This window comes from Argentina silus (genome assembly GCF_951799395.1).
Source record: "Argentina silus genome assembly, chromosome: 18".
NCBI classification, from domain to species: Eukaryota; Metazoa; Chordata; class Actinopteri; order Argentiniformes; family Argentinidae; genus Argentina; species Argentina silus.
The window spans coordinates 11,521,505-11,538,571 of record NC_139672.1 but is presented as its reverse complement, the minus strand read 5'-3'; the positions used below and the strand labels follow the sequence as shown (position 1 = coordinate 11,538,571).

Sequence of the window (17,067 nt, the reverse complement as noted above, 5' to 3'; positions counted from 1 at the left end):
TGTGAGTGAGTGAGTGAGTGAGTGAGTGAGTGAGTGAGTGAGTGAGTGAGTGAGTGAGTGAGTGAGTGAGTGTCTGTGAGTGAGTGAGTGAGTGAGTGTCTGTGAGTGAGTGAGTGAGTGAGTGAGTGAGTGAGTGAGTGAGTGAGTGAGTGAGTGAGTGAGTGAGTGAGTGTCTGTGAGTGAGTGAGTGAGTGAGTGTCTGTGAGTGAGTGTGTGAGTGAGTGTCTGTGAGTGAGTGAGTGAGTGAGTGAGTGAGTGAGTGAGTGTGTGAGTGAGTGAGTGCGTGCGAGAGAGAGAGACAGTATTCAATAAACAATTGTAAGTCAGCTGTGCACGATATGGACGCTTATGTTTATGTTTAGACAATAGTCCAACTGTTATTCTTCGACAAACTTAGATGTCAGAATGGTGTATGTATATCTAAATGAAGTTCATGTTTTTAGCTCATATCGAAGATACTGTATATGTAATACATGGGTCTATGGAATTTCTCTTTAGCCATGAACTTAAGAGGTTACTTATTGCCCAACTATTTTTGAGAGACCCCAAATTTCTGAGCATACACCTCCATAGGTGTGCCCTCATGTCTGGGTGTAGCAACCCCACCTACCAGCCCAGTACCAGCCGGGTAGTGGGAGGAGAAGAAGCACATCTATACATTTACATTGATGGCATTTAGCAGACGCCTTTATCCAAAGCGACTTACAACAAATACATTTGTTTAAGTAAGTGAATCAACTATCCATCAGTCATCATGAAATAAAGTAATCAATGCTCAGACCAGGGGCCATAGGCAGTCATAATGCTAGAAGAAGAAATTATTATTATTATTATTATTTTTATTAACAGGAAAGAAACTTGTACAGGGGGGTAGTGGGGGTGAAGAGGTCTTTAGGAGGGACAGTTAAGATGTAGCCTGAAGAAATGGGTTTTCAATCTACAGCGAAAGATATACAGGTGGCCATGGCAGGTAAGTCAATAAGATGGGGACCATTTCATTTCGGAATATGTCACAGTGACAAAACGAATAGTTGAAAATGAGTTATAGATTGTTTACCATACAAAATGCACTGTAAATAGATTTTTGGTTTTAAACAACATATTTTATTTTATTGATAAAAAAAATGAGGACACGTGTAAGACATATTTGCCCCATATCACAAACACAAAGTCAGGAACTAATTATACTAAATATTCACCTACTGACCTAAAAGTAACTTTTGACCTGGATTGATTGGAGACTTGCCTGTTTTTCCGTATTGTAAATTATCCGACCAGGGGCACAGCAGTGGTGACAGCATGATGCATAGCTTTAATTCCTGGTTTATTAATATGCAAGGATCATCTTATACACAGTGTACCCACACACACACACACACACACTCAGGGTCCCGGTAATACTTATGAAGCAAGTCTAGAATGGCCATCTGGTTAGTAGATTATGTATTAAAATGAATGACATGTTAGGATTTGCCTTTTATTCTTAGGCTTCTTTGGAGTCATTTTTCCCCACCTGTGCAGGGACACTCATCGCTGCTAATTGGGTCATGACTGCATCACGTGTCCTGCGTGTCTACAGAAAGTGCATGTTGGAGACACAGAATATCCCTGCCAGATACCTTTCCCATATAGTTCCATAGGGGCACTCTCGCATACATGCATAGCCATCACCAGAGTATGTGAAACCCTGACTCTCTCTCTCTCTCTCTCTCTCTCTCTCTACACAACCAGAGTGTGGCACTGTAAGACCAAAGGCTGCAACATGCTATCCAGAACCCCAAAACAACCCCTAGCCCTTACCACCCAATGCACTTGTGTTGACTTCACAGGACTGGATAGGTAAAAGCAATATGGTGAAATGTCCACAAGCCTATCAATGGGTAATTGCAAGGTGGAGCAACTGCCATATTGCTCACACCTATCCAATCTTCTCAGATCTACACAAATGCCTACAGTAGAGAGTAGGAGTTACAGGAGTTGGTTTGGGATTCAGAGGCTGTTCATCTGAGTTCCTACGTGTTGTTATCTGTGTGTGGTCCTTTGTTTGAGTCTTATTTAATGCGCCTACTTCCATATTTCCATTTCCTCTTTGTTTGTCTTAGGAGGGCCTCTGAGCTGTCAGGGCAGGGATGGTCGCTGGTACGTCCAGGGGGTGACCAGCTTTGTGGAGTGGCGCGGCTGTAACACCCCCCAGAAGCCCACCGTGTTCACCCACGTGTCCTCCTTCATCCCCCGGATCAGTGAGGTGAGTCAGACCCCCAATGGAGCTTCTGCCAAAGACCCCTCAATAAGACCACAGAGTAGTGAAGTTTGAGTAACACTTGTCCCCTACAGATGTTCTAGATGTTGAAACTAACAATTAACTAACTGCTCAACTAAACACTGGCCCCTTAACATAACTCGAAACCTTGCCCAAATCATCAGTTAGTAGTTTGTTGATAGTTTGAGCGTCTTTAGTCTAGACTATATACAAGTGACATTCTAAATAAAGTGGGTTTAGATGGCTTATAGGGCTTTGAAATAATTATGTTTTCTAATTGGATATTAAATGTAATTTCCTATTTTGCAGACAATAGAACAAAACTGAAGAACCATTCCATATTCATAAGCAATAAACAAGAACTTACCTCTCTTGGAAAATGTGTTAATTAATAATCCTGTTTTGAAATGTATGTATTTGGCAAAATACAGTAAGAGAATGAAAACATTTTAATGAGAACATCAAAATAAACAATCTTAAACATAAGGAACATTAACCATTCAACATTTTTCTGACAACTAAAAACATCCCTCAAGTTTGGTCATTTACAGTCAAGAGTAGATCCAGCAGCATGGTCACAACTCAAGCAGGCCTAAGCGCCAAATGGAAGTTTCAGCTAGACAGCCACAGTGGCATGGACATCAGAGGCTTGTTCAGGAGTATATAACGTTACTAAACGCTCAGAAATATATCATTTAGAACGGGTATAGTATGAGCATCTATAATATAATATATATTAATATGTCATTTAGCTGACGCTTTATCCAAACTTACATTGCAGTGAGTGCATACATTTTTTTGTATATATGGTCCCAGCAGGAATCGAACCCCCAACCTAAGCGTTGTTAGCGCCGTGCTCTACCAACTGAGCCACAGAGGACCACACATCCATGTCAGCTCAACACATGACATCGCAAACATTTCACCTCACTGAATAAGTACGAGTGTCTGTCATGTGGAAAAGGGAATCATCTCAGCTCAATGTTGCAAACGTCAACGTTGTAAACGTTTCTCAACCTATTAGCCTCACCGAACGCACCCCATATCTCATAGCTCATAAGTCAGAGGGCGTCCAGGTAAAGAAGTCTATGCCCCGGAGCTCCTCAGGCAGGTAGTCTTGCTCCACGGGGGCGCTGAAGCCTGGGTTGTACTTGTAGCCTTTAGCGTAGCCTAGCTCCTTCATCAGCTTGGTGGAGGCGTTACGGAGGTGCAGGGGCACGGAGGGCAGGGGCCCCTTGTGGTTCCTCAGGCTGGCCTTGACGTTAGTGTAAGCCTTGTAGATCTCCACTGACTTGGGCGCCCTGGCCATGTACACCACGCACTGGGCAAGGATGACCTGAGGAGGAGAGGGAGGGAAGGAAGGAAGGAAGGGGGGAAAAAGGAAGGACAGACAAAGGGAGGGAGGGAGACAAAACAGTGAGGAAGGAAGGAAGGAAGGCAGGAAGTAAGAAAGGAAGGACCGGAAAGGGAGGGAGGAGCATGACAGATTATCTTTGCGTCAACCCCCCCCCAAAAAGCTGAAAAATTACCTTTTAAGGATGCCCTTTGGCTACCTATATGGTAACAGGTTACACTTACATTTACATTTATGGCATTCAGCAGACGCCTTTATCCAAAGCGACTTACAACAAATACATTTGTTTAAGTAAGTGAATCATCTATCCATTAGTCATCATAAGATAAAGTAATCAATGCTCAGACCAGGGGCCATAGGCAGTCACAATGCTAGAAGAAGGAATTATTATTATTATTATTTTATTTTCATTTATTTTTTTATTAACAGGAGAGAAACTTGTACAGGGGGATAGTGGGGGTGAAGAGGTCTTTAGGAGGGACCGTTAAGATGGTCTGTCAGGTTCTGTCAGGTGTCTCACCTCACACTCTGGCATCCCTATGAAGTGGCAGGCCTGGAAAGCGGAAACAGCCTGCGGAAGGGCGGAGGGATCAGCCATACCTGCACAACACACAAATTACATTCGGAGCTGACATTACACTTTTACCATAGCTAATAGCCTGTTGGGATAAAGTAGTGGTAGCAGGCCGTCTACGGGTCTGACAGGGACTGGGCACACACAGCTGCCTCCCAGGCTCCAAACTTAGTCTACCAACTCACTGGGGACGATACAAAAGAAGGTGGATCATGTTTGTTGACGTAATTGTTCGGTACAGGATAATTAGGACTTGAACGACTTGGCTACTCAGCAAAAGTGGGAGGCTCTCGATTTCAACTGGATATCCTCGACTGTGTATTTGCTTAGCCAGTCCAATGATTCATGTCAAATCGGGGCTACAATCCCAAAAACCGATTAGGGGGGTCAGTTTCCTGAAAGTTTTTCTTGCTAAAGTAGCACTTTATCTCTTTTGAAAATCCAGGCCCATTCCTCTCCCTAGACCGGAAAGTTCTTCCTTTAATGAATTTTGTTTCTTTCGCGCACAGAAGATTGACCTGCAGACATTGATTTTTACAAATGGTTACTATCTTGCGGATGGGTTGTCGGGAGACAAAGTACAACTTAAGCTACAAAGCTTTCAGGAATCTGAGCCCAGAACAACAATGGTTTTACCCCCCCCCCCAAAAAAGAAAGAAGAAGAAAATGGGTCCCGTACCCACGTCTTCGCTGGCGAAGCGGACCAGCCTGCGTGCCACGTAGAGAGGGTCCTCTCCCCCCTCCAGCATGCGGGCCAGCCAGTAGAGGGATGCGTTCTCGTGAGAGCCCCTCATAGACTTGTGTAGAGCCGATATGCAGTTGTAGTGCTCTTCGCCTTTACGTACCGTAACAAACACAACACAAACAGGAGAGAGGGGGTGGGATTCGTTTAGATGGGGGGGAAAAAGAAGACAGATCGTTCTCCAGATGGCTCGTCACTGCCTCGTTTAAGGGGCTCTAACCCCCCTGTCTCCAATCTCGGACCTCATCACACACACACACCTGTTTCATTAGTCAAGCTGAGACGGGATGTGTCATCGTTCCATAAAGCAAGGGTACAGTAAATCTCAACAGCTGAATCTGTGTGTGTGTGTGTGTGTGTGTGTGTGTCTGTGTGTGTGTGTGTGTGTGTGTTACATAATGGGACAGTGGGGGAGGACTGTTCAAGTCTTATGGATATGGCGTGTGATCCATGGAAGAGGGTGTGTGTTGCCAAGCTGTCTCTACTGGTTTTTATCTAGCCCTTCTAATACACATGGACATGCACACGCGCACACGCACTACACATAGACATGCACACGCATATGCATACACACACGCACTACACATGGACGCGCATACGCGCACACACACACACACACACACACACACACACACACACACACACACACACACACACACACACACACACACACACACACACACACACACACACACACACACACACACACACACACACAGAATGTATTCAGAATGACATGTTGGGCTAAATTGAACAGCGCTCAACTGGAAGCTTTCCAAAGTGAACAGCAGTAGAGTGTAGGTACTGGCTCTGAGCAGCAGGCTTAAAAGAAATTCTGGTGAAAGTATGTATATCGACAATTTTGGGTTTTGGTTCTATAAATATTCTACGCAACAGCTCCTGATTCAATATGAATAAATAGTGCCAAATTTGTTAAAGCCACAATTGTGAAGCAGTTTTGGATATACACATTTATGATACACAGTATACCCATTGATTCTTGAACTTAAAGTTGTCTTGTGAGCTTAATACAACTGTCTTACCCCAAAAATATAAGGCTGTCTGACAGTAACAAGAACATAAAGAAACATAGCTTCAAAATATGTTTAAAACATATGTCACAGACTTCTGAGTACTGCTGTCTATGAATTTAAAAGTGCCTATGAATTTAAAAACATTTCTCCAAGCCCGTCCCACAGCTTTATGTGACTGGGCTGACTGTTTGTTATTGTGTCTTAAATTCGTGAAATTGATCACTGTAGCTTTTGAAAAAACCAAAAAACCAAAAACATAATTACGCCTAATATTAAAGGTTATAGCTGCTTGTTATCAAACACAAACATCCGGTTCAATATTCTCTCATAAGCTCTGGAGATGGGAGGGAAGCCATGTAGGATATAGGCTAGATTTACATCCCTCCCTGTACAGAAATAAGTTCTGGGCTGCGTTCTGAGGAAAGCCAAGCTATAATTAATACGCTTTTGGCATACGTAAGAGAATTAGATTGTGATTCTCTTGAGGCCTTGGTCCCCTAGTCTACCCACAGATCGCATGCAGGGATCATCATCGCTCCACGATGGTCATTCGCTGCTTCGAGCGGGCCCTGGGACAGACTGCCGTCCTCTAATCTGAACAATGTTTCATTTGTCACTCAGGGCTCCCTTACCCTTATGATGGATGACCCTCCCCCGCCCCCCCCCACCCCCCGCATCCCTGGCCCAAACCCCTGACGCATTAGTGTGTTGACACAGCTATTTTGGATAGGGCCTTTTTATCTCCCAAGGCCCCCTGCCATGAGCACCCCTCCATTGGAATAAACAATGCAGGCGTAATATCAGCTCTGATGATAAGCTCCATGCCAGCTGGCACACATTAATCATGCAGGGGCCCTTGGTCTCTGTCGGGGTGGCAGGAAGCAGCGTTGGGACAAGATGCTCCCCGAAACCCATTGACGTATTTGTACCGTATGAGAGATTTATGGGTTCAGGTAACGACAGGAGAAATGTAGGGCTTTGGACATGGTCATCCAGCTCTCTATCCATTTTCCGTTGGATCAAGACCTTAACATATACCTGGATCCAGGCCTTTAAACAAGCCTGGATCAAGTGAACCTGCCGTACCTTTTCAGATACCTTGTGCACGGTCATGTGCAAAAGTGTTATGAGTAACACGCTCCGTGGAGAAGTCTAATTTACTTACATGCCATTTAGCTGATGCTTTTATCCAAAGCGACTTACATTGCAGTGAGTGCATACATTTCAGTATATATGGTCCCAGCAGGAATTGAACCCACAACCTCAGCGTTGTTAGCGCCATGCTCTACCAACTGAGCCACAGAGGACCAGTTTACTTGGTGCATATGACTTCACAATAAAACTGACTAACACATTTTGGTTGATCATTCCAGGGCAATCCAACCATGGCAAGATGCCTCTTCTGACTGTGACATCACCGATATCACTATTAGTGAGTTCAGAGTATGGGGGTTAATTAGAGCTTGGGCCTGACCTTGTGTTAGCTAAGCCAGCTGTGTTCCTGGGCTTGATCTACTTTACTGAACATCTCTAAAATAGGAGCACTCAGCAGTGCCTCACACACACATGCACACACACCACACACACACCACACACACACCACACACACACACCACACACACACCACACACACACCACACACACACACACACACACACACACACACACACACACACACACACACACACACACACACACACACACACACACACGGTTTTGTGTCGTCCATTTCGTTGGCCAGACAAGACTACTAGCTTGGGGGATTTTGGGGAATGTCATCACCACTCTGTAATTTTTTAAAATTATATCATTTCTTATCACCGTTTGGAGTGGTGGGGCAGCGTTCAAGGACCTTAAAAGTATATCTTCATTGATTGTTCCCCTTTTTACACTACTGAGCCAAGCAGTGCTGAACCGAGACAAGCTGCACTGTGCTGGTCTCGTCATGCATTCACGTTAGTTGCTGGAACTGTGCTAGAAAAGGACAACGTCAATAGAAAATATCCAACCCGGCACAGTACGGTTCCCGTCCGGCACCACGGTGTAGCGTGAAAAGGGTATGAGTGAATGTAGAACCGTTAAAAGCCCACCTGCTTTATCATAGAGTATGTGGGACCTCTGAAGCCCCTCTTTTACGTGGTCCTCCTGCACCACGATGTCCTGAGGGACGCCGTCCAGTTGGAACGGCTGCCCGGGTCGGGCCGCGGCGACCCGGGCCTGGACGGCCAACTGGAGTCCGTTGAGCCCCGCCCGGGCATCGCCGTCGCACAGGTGGGCGATGGTATCCAGAGCTTTCTGCTCGATGTAAACCTTTGGTCTGGAAAAAGAAAAAACAGAGCTTTAGGGCTTTGTTATAACGATGTAGGAAAAAAAAGGAACCGAGCCTTCGTTAGGCTCTAAAAGAACAACAACTGGTACAGAGTAATGTGACTGATCACATGATATTGTGCAGCTCACCATTTTGTATGACTTAAAACGTAACGCAGCTCTCATGGAATGCCATTCCTTGAGCACAATAGATATGTCATAGAAATCGAGCGTTATTTGCATGTTAACATGCGTTTGTCCTATTGTTTACATTTTGTTGGTGGCCCCTCCCATGCTGAAATCACCGACAGTGCTTTTAGACAGCGTCCATATAAAGTGCATTTGGGACACTCGAGTGTTAGCGTCAGAGCATACTGAAATGAAAGAGCCTACTCAACCTGTTGCCACAGATTAAAAAGGGGGCACTAACATATCGTTGTTAGGGGCCTTGAGTTACCCTTGCCAACCGCCCTATCCTTCATCCCCACTTCAAAACTGTTAGCCTTGATGAAAAGCACACGGTAGGGCGCAACACTATTTAGCCTCTCCCAGCGTCTAGCTTTCCTTCCAGGTATGGCGAGAGAAACAGACCCATGCCAGGCTCTCTTAGATTTCACCAAGGCAGCACGGGCCCGAGCTGGTGCTGGGCACCTGCCCGAATACCAGAGCTTCAACGTGCCACGCTCCTGTGCTTTGATCACGACAAATGTGAAAAACACGACTTGAAGGGCTTCGTGACCAGTAATTGGAATGTCTCGAAATTAAAGCCTTTCATGAGAACTGTTTGTTTGTTTGACATGCCCAGTATGTTCATGGTTCACCTCCAAAGCCATTTAAGGGATTCTAGTTCAAGCAACAGACATCAGGCTCTTCTGTGTCCTTCTCAAATAAACCTGTCTGGAACACCACATTGATTTGCAACATTTGGCCACAGACGAGACAAATAAAATGTCAGCCCGTTACCCAAAACAACTTTATGGAATCAGCAGAAGTTAGATCTGGGTGATACTGTTGTTGGAGAGGATATGTTGTAGGGGAGAACTGGCTGTTCTTCTGGATGTCAGGTGGTCTGGAACCCGGTGGTCCCGTGACAACGTGAGAACGAACCGGGAGAGAGTTCAAGTGGTCCCATCCCAGCTAAGCACAACCACTCCAAGTGAGCCAGGACATGTTCACTTCTCTCATTACTGATCCTTTAATACCCCTCCACATAAACATAGGCACCAGCATAGGCACCATGCCAGGGACTTGCCATTTGTGAAACCCATCATTTCTGAGGAGAATGTCAGCTTCTGAGTGTGGTTTAAGGTCACATCAAGTATGATATACATAGAACATATGCATTGGCCTACTAATCATAAGCAAGAATCATTGGTTAACAGGAGGAAATGTCATTGTGTCAACATTATACCATACCCCGATAAGCAACGTGACTACCTAGGAGGAGTCAGACTGACTCTTACCTGTGTTTTGATGTGATGGATACACAGTAGCCAATACTGCAATCTGCAACAGGAGTAGGCTTCTGCATGAGCCCATAGACCAGACTTAATGTAAGCAGACATTTCATTCAGAAAGGAAATACAGAACCTGACACACAGCCTAGGACCTACAGTAAACGCAACAACTCTTGTATATAGTAAATATCAGGGTTGGGCGATTACATCAGGGATCACAGATGGTCCGAATCTATCGCCAACTGAGATTCCTTTAGCATTTTTTGGCCATTTAAAACGGGAGTAAATGCCCTTCTATGGCACATTTAAGAGCTGCGTTTATGAAGTAAACAGTCGCATCCGCAGCTTTCCCACTTTCCCCAAAAGTGTTAAGTATCATTTCTTTTAGCAGGCTGACAGTGGAATTTAACCTGTGTTTAATGTTTAGGAGAGCCACAAAGGCGTGACAAGTCACCTGCATGGCGAGGAGGCGAGGGGACGATGGGATCATGTAGACAATCGCCCAACCCTAGTAAATATCTGAGGGAGGAATATATACTGTTTACATTGAAGGCAATTCGTTTGGCATCTACACTGCATGCCATTGCTACCTGACTCCCCCACCACCTTCTTAAGTTTCCTATACCACCAATTCTATTAATGCCTTTTGGCCAACGGGGCGTACCAAATAAGAAAGCGGGGGTTGGGGGGGGGGGTATGAGAGCGTATGAAGTACAAAGGAAACACCGCCTGATTGCTCCAGTTGGACCCTACCGCAGAACCGGTGGCCAACATTCCAATCGTCTTCCTTGACGTCCTCCATCAGGCTTGTGTGACTTAAGTGATGGGCCTTAATTTGATAGGGAGGCGAGAAGGCAGCCAGGAACACTGCATGTTTTTGCTGATGCTGTGTGGAAAAATGTTTGATAGCCTCCATGGGGCTTTCCATCCGTGATAAATCTGACAAAAGCCCCAAACACCAATAATTTATGAACAGGGTAAAACACTCAAATAAAGCAAACAAAGTTACTGGTTCCTGTTCAAAAGGAGAAGAGATAGTCATTTCAAATGTAGGCTACATCCTTGTACCACTATGTGGAGGAGGGTAAACAGTAAATGATCCTTGTATACTCTGAAAGGGTCCATCTGAATGCAGAGACCCCTTCACACCCTTGCTGCACCTGCATTTAAAGATATCTACCACCGGTTAAACACAAATATGACATCCAGCTCAATCATCTCCCCGCTACCGTCCTATCACTGTTTACCGTGGTGGCTGCCATGAACCTCGCAGGCTGTTAAAACTGAGCCCCCCCCCCATCTGCTGCCAGCAGTTAACAGCTGTGTCACTTTAACAGCCTGTGCCTGCCACGAGCATGCCAACGACTCTGACTGTCAACAGAGAGAGCCAAAGAGGAAAGGGGAAGGCGGTGGTTCAAACCACCGCCAGGGCAGCCTGCCTATAGCCAGCCCTGCCCGCCCATAAATCACCTTCCTAAAGCATTAAAGACGGGAGTAGTGGGGGGAAGGAAAGGACCTCCCACTCGACCAATTAGGACCGGGGGATTCCGGGGCTTCTGGGTGACGGGGCGGGCGGGCCGGTGAAATTGGGCACGCTCCGTGATAACAAGGGGTGCATTCCCGGGAGGAGAGGGCACTTACTCCGATCGGAGCTTCGCTGACACTGACTCATCTTCTTCTCGATCCCCGGGACGGTTCTCATCTTCCCTCAGCACGTTGATCCCCAGCAAGGCCACGGCCCGAAGCAGGATTGACTCCATCGCCTCCACCGACAGCTTGTCCAGCACTAACACTCTGCACCTGCTCAGCAGGGCCGAGTTCACCTGGAAGGAGGGGTTCTCCGTGGTCGCCCCGATCAGGGTCACGGTACCGCATTCCACGTGAGGGAGGAAGGTGTCCTGCAGACAGAAGCACACATGCAACAACCAGACATGGGAGGAAATGACAAGAAGGTGTTGAGCATCCTGAAAGTGGCTAAATGTGAAGGGTGAGACACTGGACCTAGATTTTTGCTGTATGTTATCTGTCACATGCATGAAATACCTTTTACAGTCACTCGTACATTCGTTAAATGGTGTGGCAGTGTGTTAGCACTGGAGGTTACACGGGTGAACAGACAAAGCCATCTTGTGCATGTGCTACGGTAATGCTTTTCACCTTAGCACCTCTTTAGCCCGGGTGGGGTGTAGAAGGGCGGTTCTGAGCTCTAAGTCCCTGATAATTGTTAGCGGAATTTACGACGCTCAATTTGATCATGCTGCACAGAAGTGCCTGAAAGTGTCGTTCTGTGCTACAAAGAGACATCTAACACATTCTCAATTGTCTAAGATGTGGTGCTTTATAAACACATACAACATGTAAACCTGAAACCAAGAGAGATTGGTTCCGCACTCAAAACACAAAGCACTGCTAATATGATTACAAAGGTGTGGGTACAATGTTACAATGGTGTTGAGTTGTGAAAGAACAATTTTTGAGACATAGTGCTCCTTTGGGTCTGCCATTGAATGGATAGAAGAACATAAATCGAAGCAGTTCCTTCAGCTAACTGGGTGCTGCTACTCCATTCTAACATAACAGTGGGAATGAATCTCCCTATCCCTTTGGAATGGGTTCATTGATTCAGATTCAAAGTAAACGTGTCCAAATGAATTCAGATTACCAGGAATCTGCAGACATAGAGAGGTTGCGTGGACGGGTATTGCTCCAGAGGGAATTGGCCAAGTGTTTATTTTAGGGATGTACATTCCCTCAATACTATAGTTAAGACCAGTGCAGACAGGCTGAGGGGGAGCCATTCATAATAGCACAGAGCTCGCTGACAAATGTGGGCCTGCTGTTGGGCAAGGGCAACAAAATCATTGGGCCTTACAACTCCATTCAGAGTGCATCCTGTACTTTTCAAAATGGCATAAAAATACATTGATAAAAAGATTCAAATCTAGGACCTCATCATCATCATACCTCATAGACAAACTGGACAGAATCTTGCTTTATAGCCATGAAATAAGTTGTATTTTGCCATTGATGCTCAGAGCAGTAAGGAGGTGGTTAGTTAGAGTAAATGACTTGCGTAAAACAAAGGATTTTAGCAAAGAGATGAGTGAAATAGTGTAACGGATTCAAGTGATTGAGTGCTTCAAACGGGATCTATCGCACATTTGTATGTAATATATACCATTTAGTTGACGCTTTTATCCAGAGCGACTTATATTGCAGTGAGTGTATACATTTCAGTATATATGGTCCCAGCGGGAATCAAACCCACAACCTAAGCGTTGTTAGCGCCATGCTCTACCAACTGAGCTGCAGAGGTATGTGCATCATGAGAGCATGATCCCAAATCACCTCAGCATAGCACCTTTCATACTCACATACAGCTGTAGACAAAATATTTGGTCATTGAAGTAGTTGGTTTGTTCACCTGTTGGGACTTGTTGAATCGGTGAATCTCGTCGATGAAGAGGATGGTCTTTCTCTTGCACAGACGGAGCTCGTTCTGGGCCTGTTTGATGACTTCTCGTACCTCATTGGTGGACGTGCTGGTGGCGGAGAGAGACACAAAGCGAGCAGTGCCTCTCTTTTTACTGCCACTGGCAATAATGTGAGCCAGCGTGGTCTGGAAAGGACACCAACACACACACACACACACACACACACACACACACACACACACACACACACACACACACACACACACACACACACACACACACACGTTGATATTGATACCATCTCTCAATTTCAAATTCAGAATGCATCTCCTTCACACTACAAATCCCTTAAAGCTGGTGGATGGCATTCATTCTGATTGTGTGGAAAGTATTTCCTCATTAAGTCCTCAAGAATGCAGGTGTCTAATAATGTTCATCTACTGGGCCTGCGTGGTTCCTGTAATGTATTTTCCAGTCCACATAATCCACCTGATAGGTGGTCCCTGACTAGACCCTGAAGACAGCCTCATAAATATAGCTTCCACTGTAAATCCTTGAGACTGAGACATGAATGACGATTATGAAACCTGAATCCTGGGAGGAGAGGACTGGCAGGGGGAGAGGGAGCGGGGAAAAAGTGTGAGCGTGGCGTTTTGACAGACAGTCAAAGGCAAGGCATGCGGTGCATAAAACAGGACAATACCTACAGTAAGAAGCTCCTGTGTACAGTGTACGCTGCCTAATGGGAGACATTTTCAAGTTCATTGTAGTCTGCCATTCACCATTAAGTGGATAGCTAACCATTACCCTTTGATTGTGAATACCTTTCTTAAAAATAGTCACACCCTGAATGGTGTAACCAAATGCAAAGCAAACAGAGAAAGCAGATAAGCGCGTAGAGCACATTTAAAGCCAACCCCGTAAACAGAGCAGGAGAAAATACCTGTCGTTGATATATCATGCTGGTATGTATAAGCATAGGCCATTGCTATAGGTTACACATTACATATGTTATGCAAGGTCCCCCGTGCCTCTCTGTCAGCGCCACCAGTATGCGCGCAAAGTACCCGGGGGGAGGGGAGGGGAGGGGGTCGCGTTCTCGGGCAATGAAGACCTCAGGGCCTGGGTCGGTTAAAATCTATATTGGGTGATATTAATCTACTAAAATGCAACTGAGCAAAACAGTGTGTATGAACCTAATTGGCAAGGCCAGAAACAAGGCCTGCGCCATCTATGTGCCTTGCGCGTTTGAAGATTAGGATTATTATGAGGACGGACAGTTTGACCACAAATTAATATTAATATATATTATTAATATAATTTCTTTTAGATAAGATACATGTGTCTTCGGTCGGTCAATGCCATTTCAACATACTGCACTGGTCTCTCCCCCCCAAAAGTGCAACTTCTGATGCGCAACTTGACGAGCCAATCATACCTTTCCGCATCCAGGTGGTCCCCAAAGGATCAAAGACGGGATCTCGTGGGAATCCAACAGTGATCGCATCAGTGTGTTTTCTCCCACAACTTTATTTTGACCGAAATATTCCTCTAGGGTGCTTGGACGCATTTTCTCAGCCAAGGGCTTGTTGTCATTTAACAGTGCGGTTGAAGGTGCTGAATCACTTGTCTTCAGGAGTCGGTTGGGCGCAAGAGGAGCGGGTGGGTCATTGTCCAGAATTCCAATACCTGCCTCCATCTCGTCCGGCGAATTCCGTTTAATTCCTTTACTACCAGCAGTGTTGACTCCTTGTTTATTTGAGGAAGATGCATTCCGTTCACCTTGAGCAGAAAGCTTATTTCTGTTGGACTGAAACATGGAGAACACCGAGGACGCGGAGGCACCTTTCTTTTCATCTCTACTCGGAGAGATCACCACCGAGTCCGTCTTGTGGACAGTGGGACTACTGGGAACAGCCTCGCTCGAAATGCGAGATTTCTTGTGAGGTGGTCCGTTCTCTTCTTTAATTGTTGATGTCGGGCAACTGTCGCTGTTTAACAAACACCTGTCCAGGTGTGCGTTAATTTTGGATGGCTCAAAATCGCTTGAACAAATGGGACATTGCACCACGTCCACATCTGTACCTGTCACTTCGCTCGCCATGTTTGCTTTCCCGCGAAACATATGACCTCGCCACGTGACCATAACAACAACACAGAAAGTTTTACTATTTAATCCTATGCTCCTCTATTTCTTACGAAAGTAATACTTATGTTTTTTTTTTCCCACTTCACCAATATTTTGTTAAATTACTACCAAGCTGACTCAAGCCACATCGTTAGGATAAGTTTGGGCACGAATTGGTGCATTATGGGTATTGTAGTTTATGTATATAGATAATAGTTCAAGTAACAGTACCTAAAAACAATAGAGAAATATATTTTAAATATTTTAAAAGTAAACAAATGGTCAGTAAAGCATGAATGTATGGCAGCTGACAGATGCATTAAATCAAGTTACTCATATCATATCCCCCAATTCATATCAACAAAATAGTTTGCTGGATGTGTGTCTTCTCCCTTCTCTATCCAGGTCAGACAAGACGCCCAGCTATGAGAGACAGGCATCAGAAGTCACCCCGCAGAGGAAGACAGAGAGGGCCCATGAGAAAGGGGCAGGTGGCTGGGTGTCTCCACCAGCCAAAGTGGCCAAGCTGAGGTCTGTTCGCCAGCACTCAGACAGTGAGAGTTTGGGCAAGCTGGCCTTCTTCCACTACCTGGAGAGGGTGGAGACCATGCGCTGCTTCTGGGAACTGAAGCACATTGAGCTGGAGGGAGATTTTGAGGAGGTAGGACGCACTGACATATACTTTACCCTTATAAGAAGTGTTCTTTGCCTCCTTCATGTGTTGTCACTTTAACCAGAACGAGGCTACAATAAGCTGATTAACGTCCTCTTACTGTTATCATATATGACCAAAGAGCAAAGTCCTCCATGTCTGTGTGATACTGTATATGTAATCAACTTGTTGTACACTTTGAAAACGGCAATCATTTTTGTGCAACATAGTAGGCTATAATTTGTATACACTCCTGGCAGCTTGCAGTTTCCCATTGATGATGGGTCAAATAGTTTGTCCTGACTTCCTTTTAAACAATAGTTGTGAAGTTCATGGTAGACTGGTGACATCTCGTGTCGAAGTCCCTACAAAGCAGTATTTCACAATCATACAGAGTTCCACCAGAGGGGGCTGATACCCTTGTTTCAAACCAGGCCTCTTGAACCAAGATGCAGTTGGTTGTTGCAGCCACCGAGTGGCATATTATCTGAAGTAGTTACCATCAAAGTGGATGATACAAAGCGATGATCCTATGCATGCAACCAACGTATCCTCTTTGTTACTACAGTGTGTCAATAGGAGTATTTGGCTGTTGCCTCATTAAGCTCATGTTCTGTTTAGAGAAAATAATAAGAAACCAACTGGTACCCAAAAACAGATTATGCTCCTTTCTGAGGACACATTCTTCACTATGACCATTCCAGTTTCCCCATTTCCCAGTTTTAGTCCTACTACACTAGCCTGCACGACGGGTGGTGTACAATTCAAAAGAGAAGACGTCATGTGTCTATAAGTAGTCTCAGAGCAGATCTGCAGTCTTAACAGAGACAGCCAAGACATACATGAGTGCAGTGGGGGTAGCTAGCTAGGCCACTGTCCACCAGTCGGTGAACTCATCATTATGCTTGGCAGAGCCTTTGGTGAGGCCAGAGGAATCTGGGGTCGTTTCCAGACATGCCACGCATCTCCATGATTTTTTTGGTGTCTTCGATTGCCCCTGTTAGCCAGACGTTGCCGGGGTGCCAGGGACTGTATGTCCTTCCACAGCGAAAATGTGTCATTGTTCAAAAAGCTCTGCCGAAGGATTTGGACGGGCTTAAAATAATAACTCAATAAAGAAGGACC

The 17,067-nt window shown here is 45.3% G+C and overlaps 1 protein-coding gene across 1 annotated transcript; it reads right to left on the bottom strand.

Moving 5' to 3' along the window:
* Positions 1-2,694: 2,694 nt before the first annotated feature.
* On the bottom strand, positions 2,695-15,266 carry wrnip1 (WRN helicase interacting protein 1; the record flags this gene model as incomplete). Its single annotated transcript, XM_083689680.1, has 7 exons — positions 2,695-3,596; positions 4,135-4,214; positions 4,868-5,023; positions 8,055-8,281; positions 11,370-11,626; positions 13,153-13,347; positions 14,601-15,266. The coding sequence occupies 7 exons, from the start codon at positions 15,264-15,266 to the stop codon at positions 3,315-3,317; spliced, it is 1,863 nt and encodes a 620-aa protein (XP_083545806.1). The 3' UTR covers positions 2,695-3,314.
* Between the last annotated feature and the right edge of the window lie 1,801 nt (positions 15,267-17,067).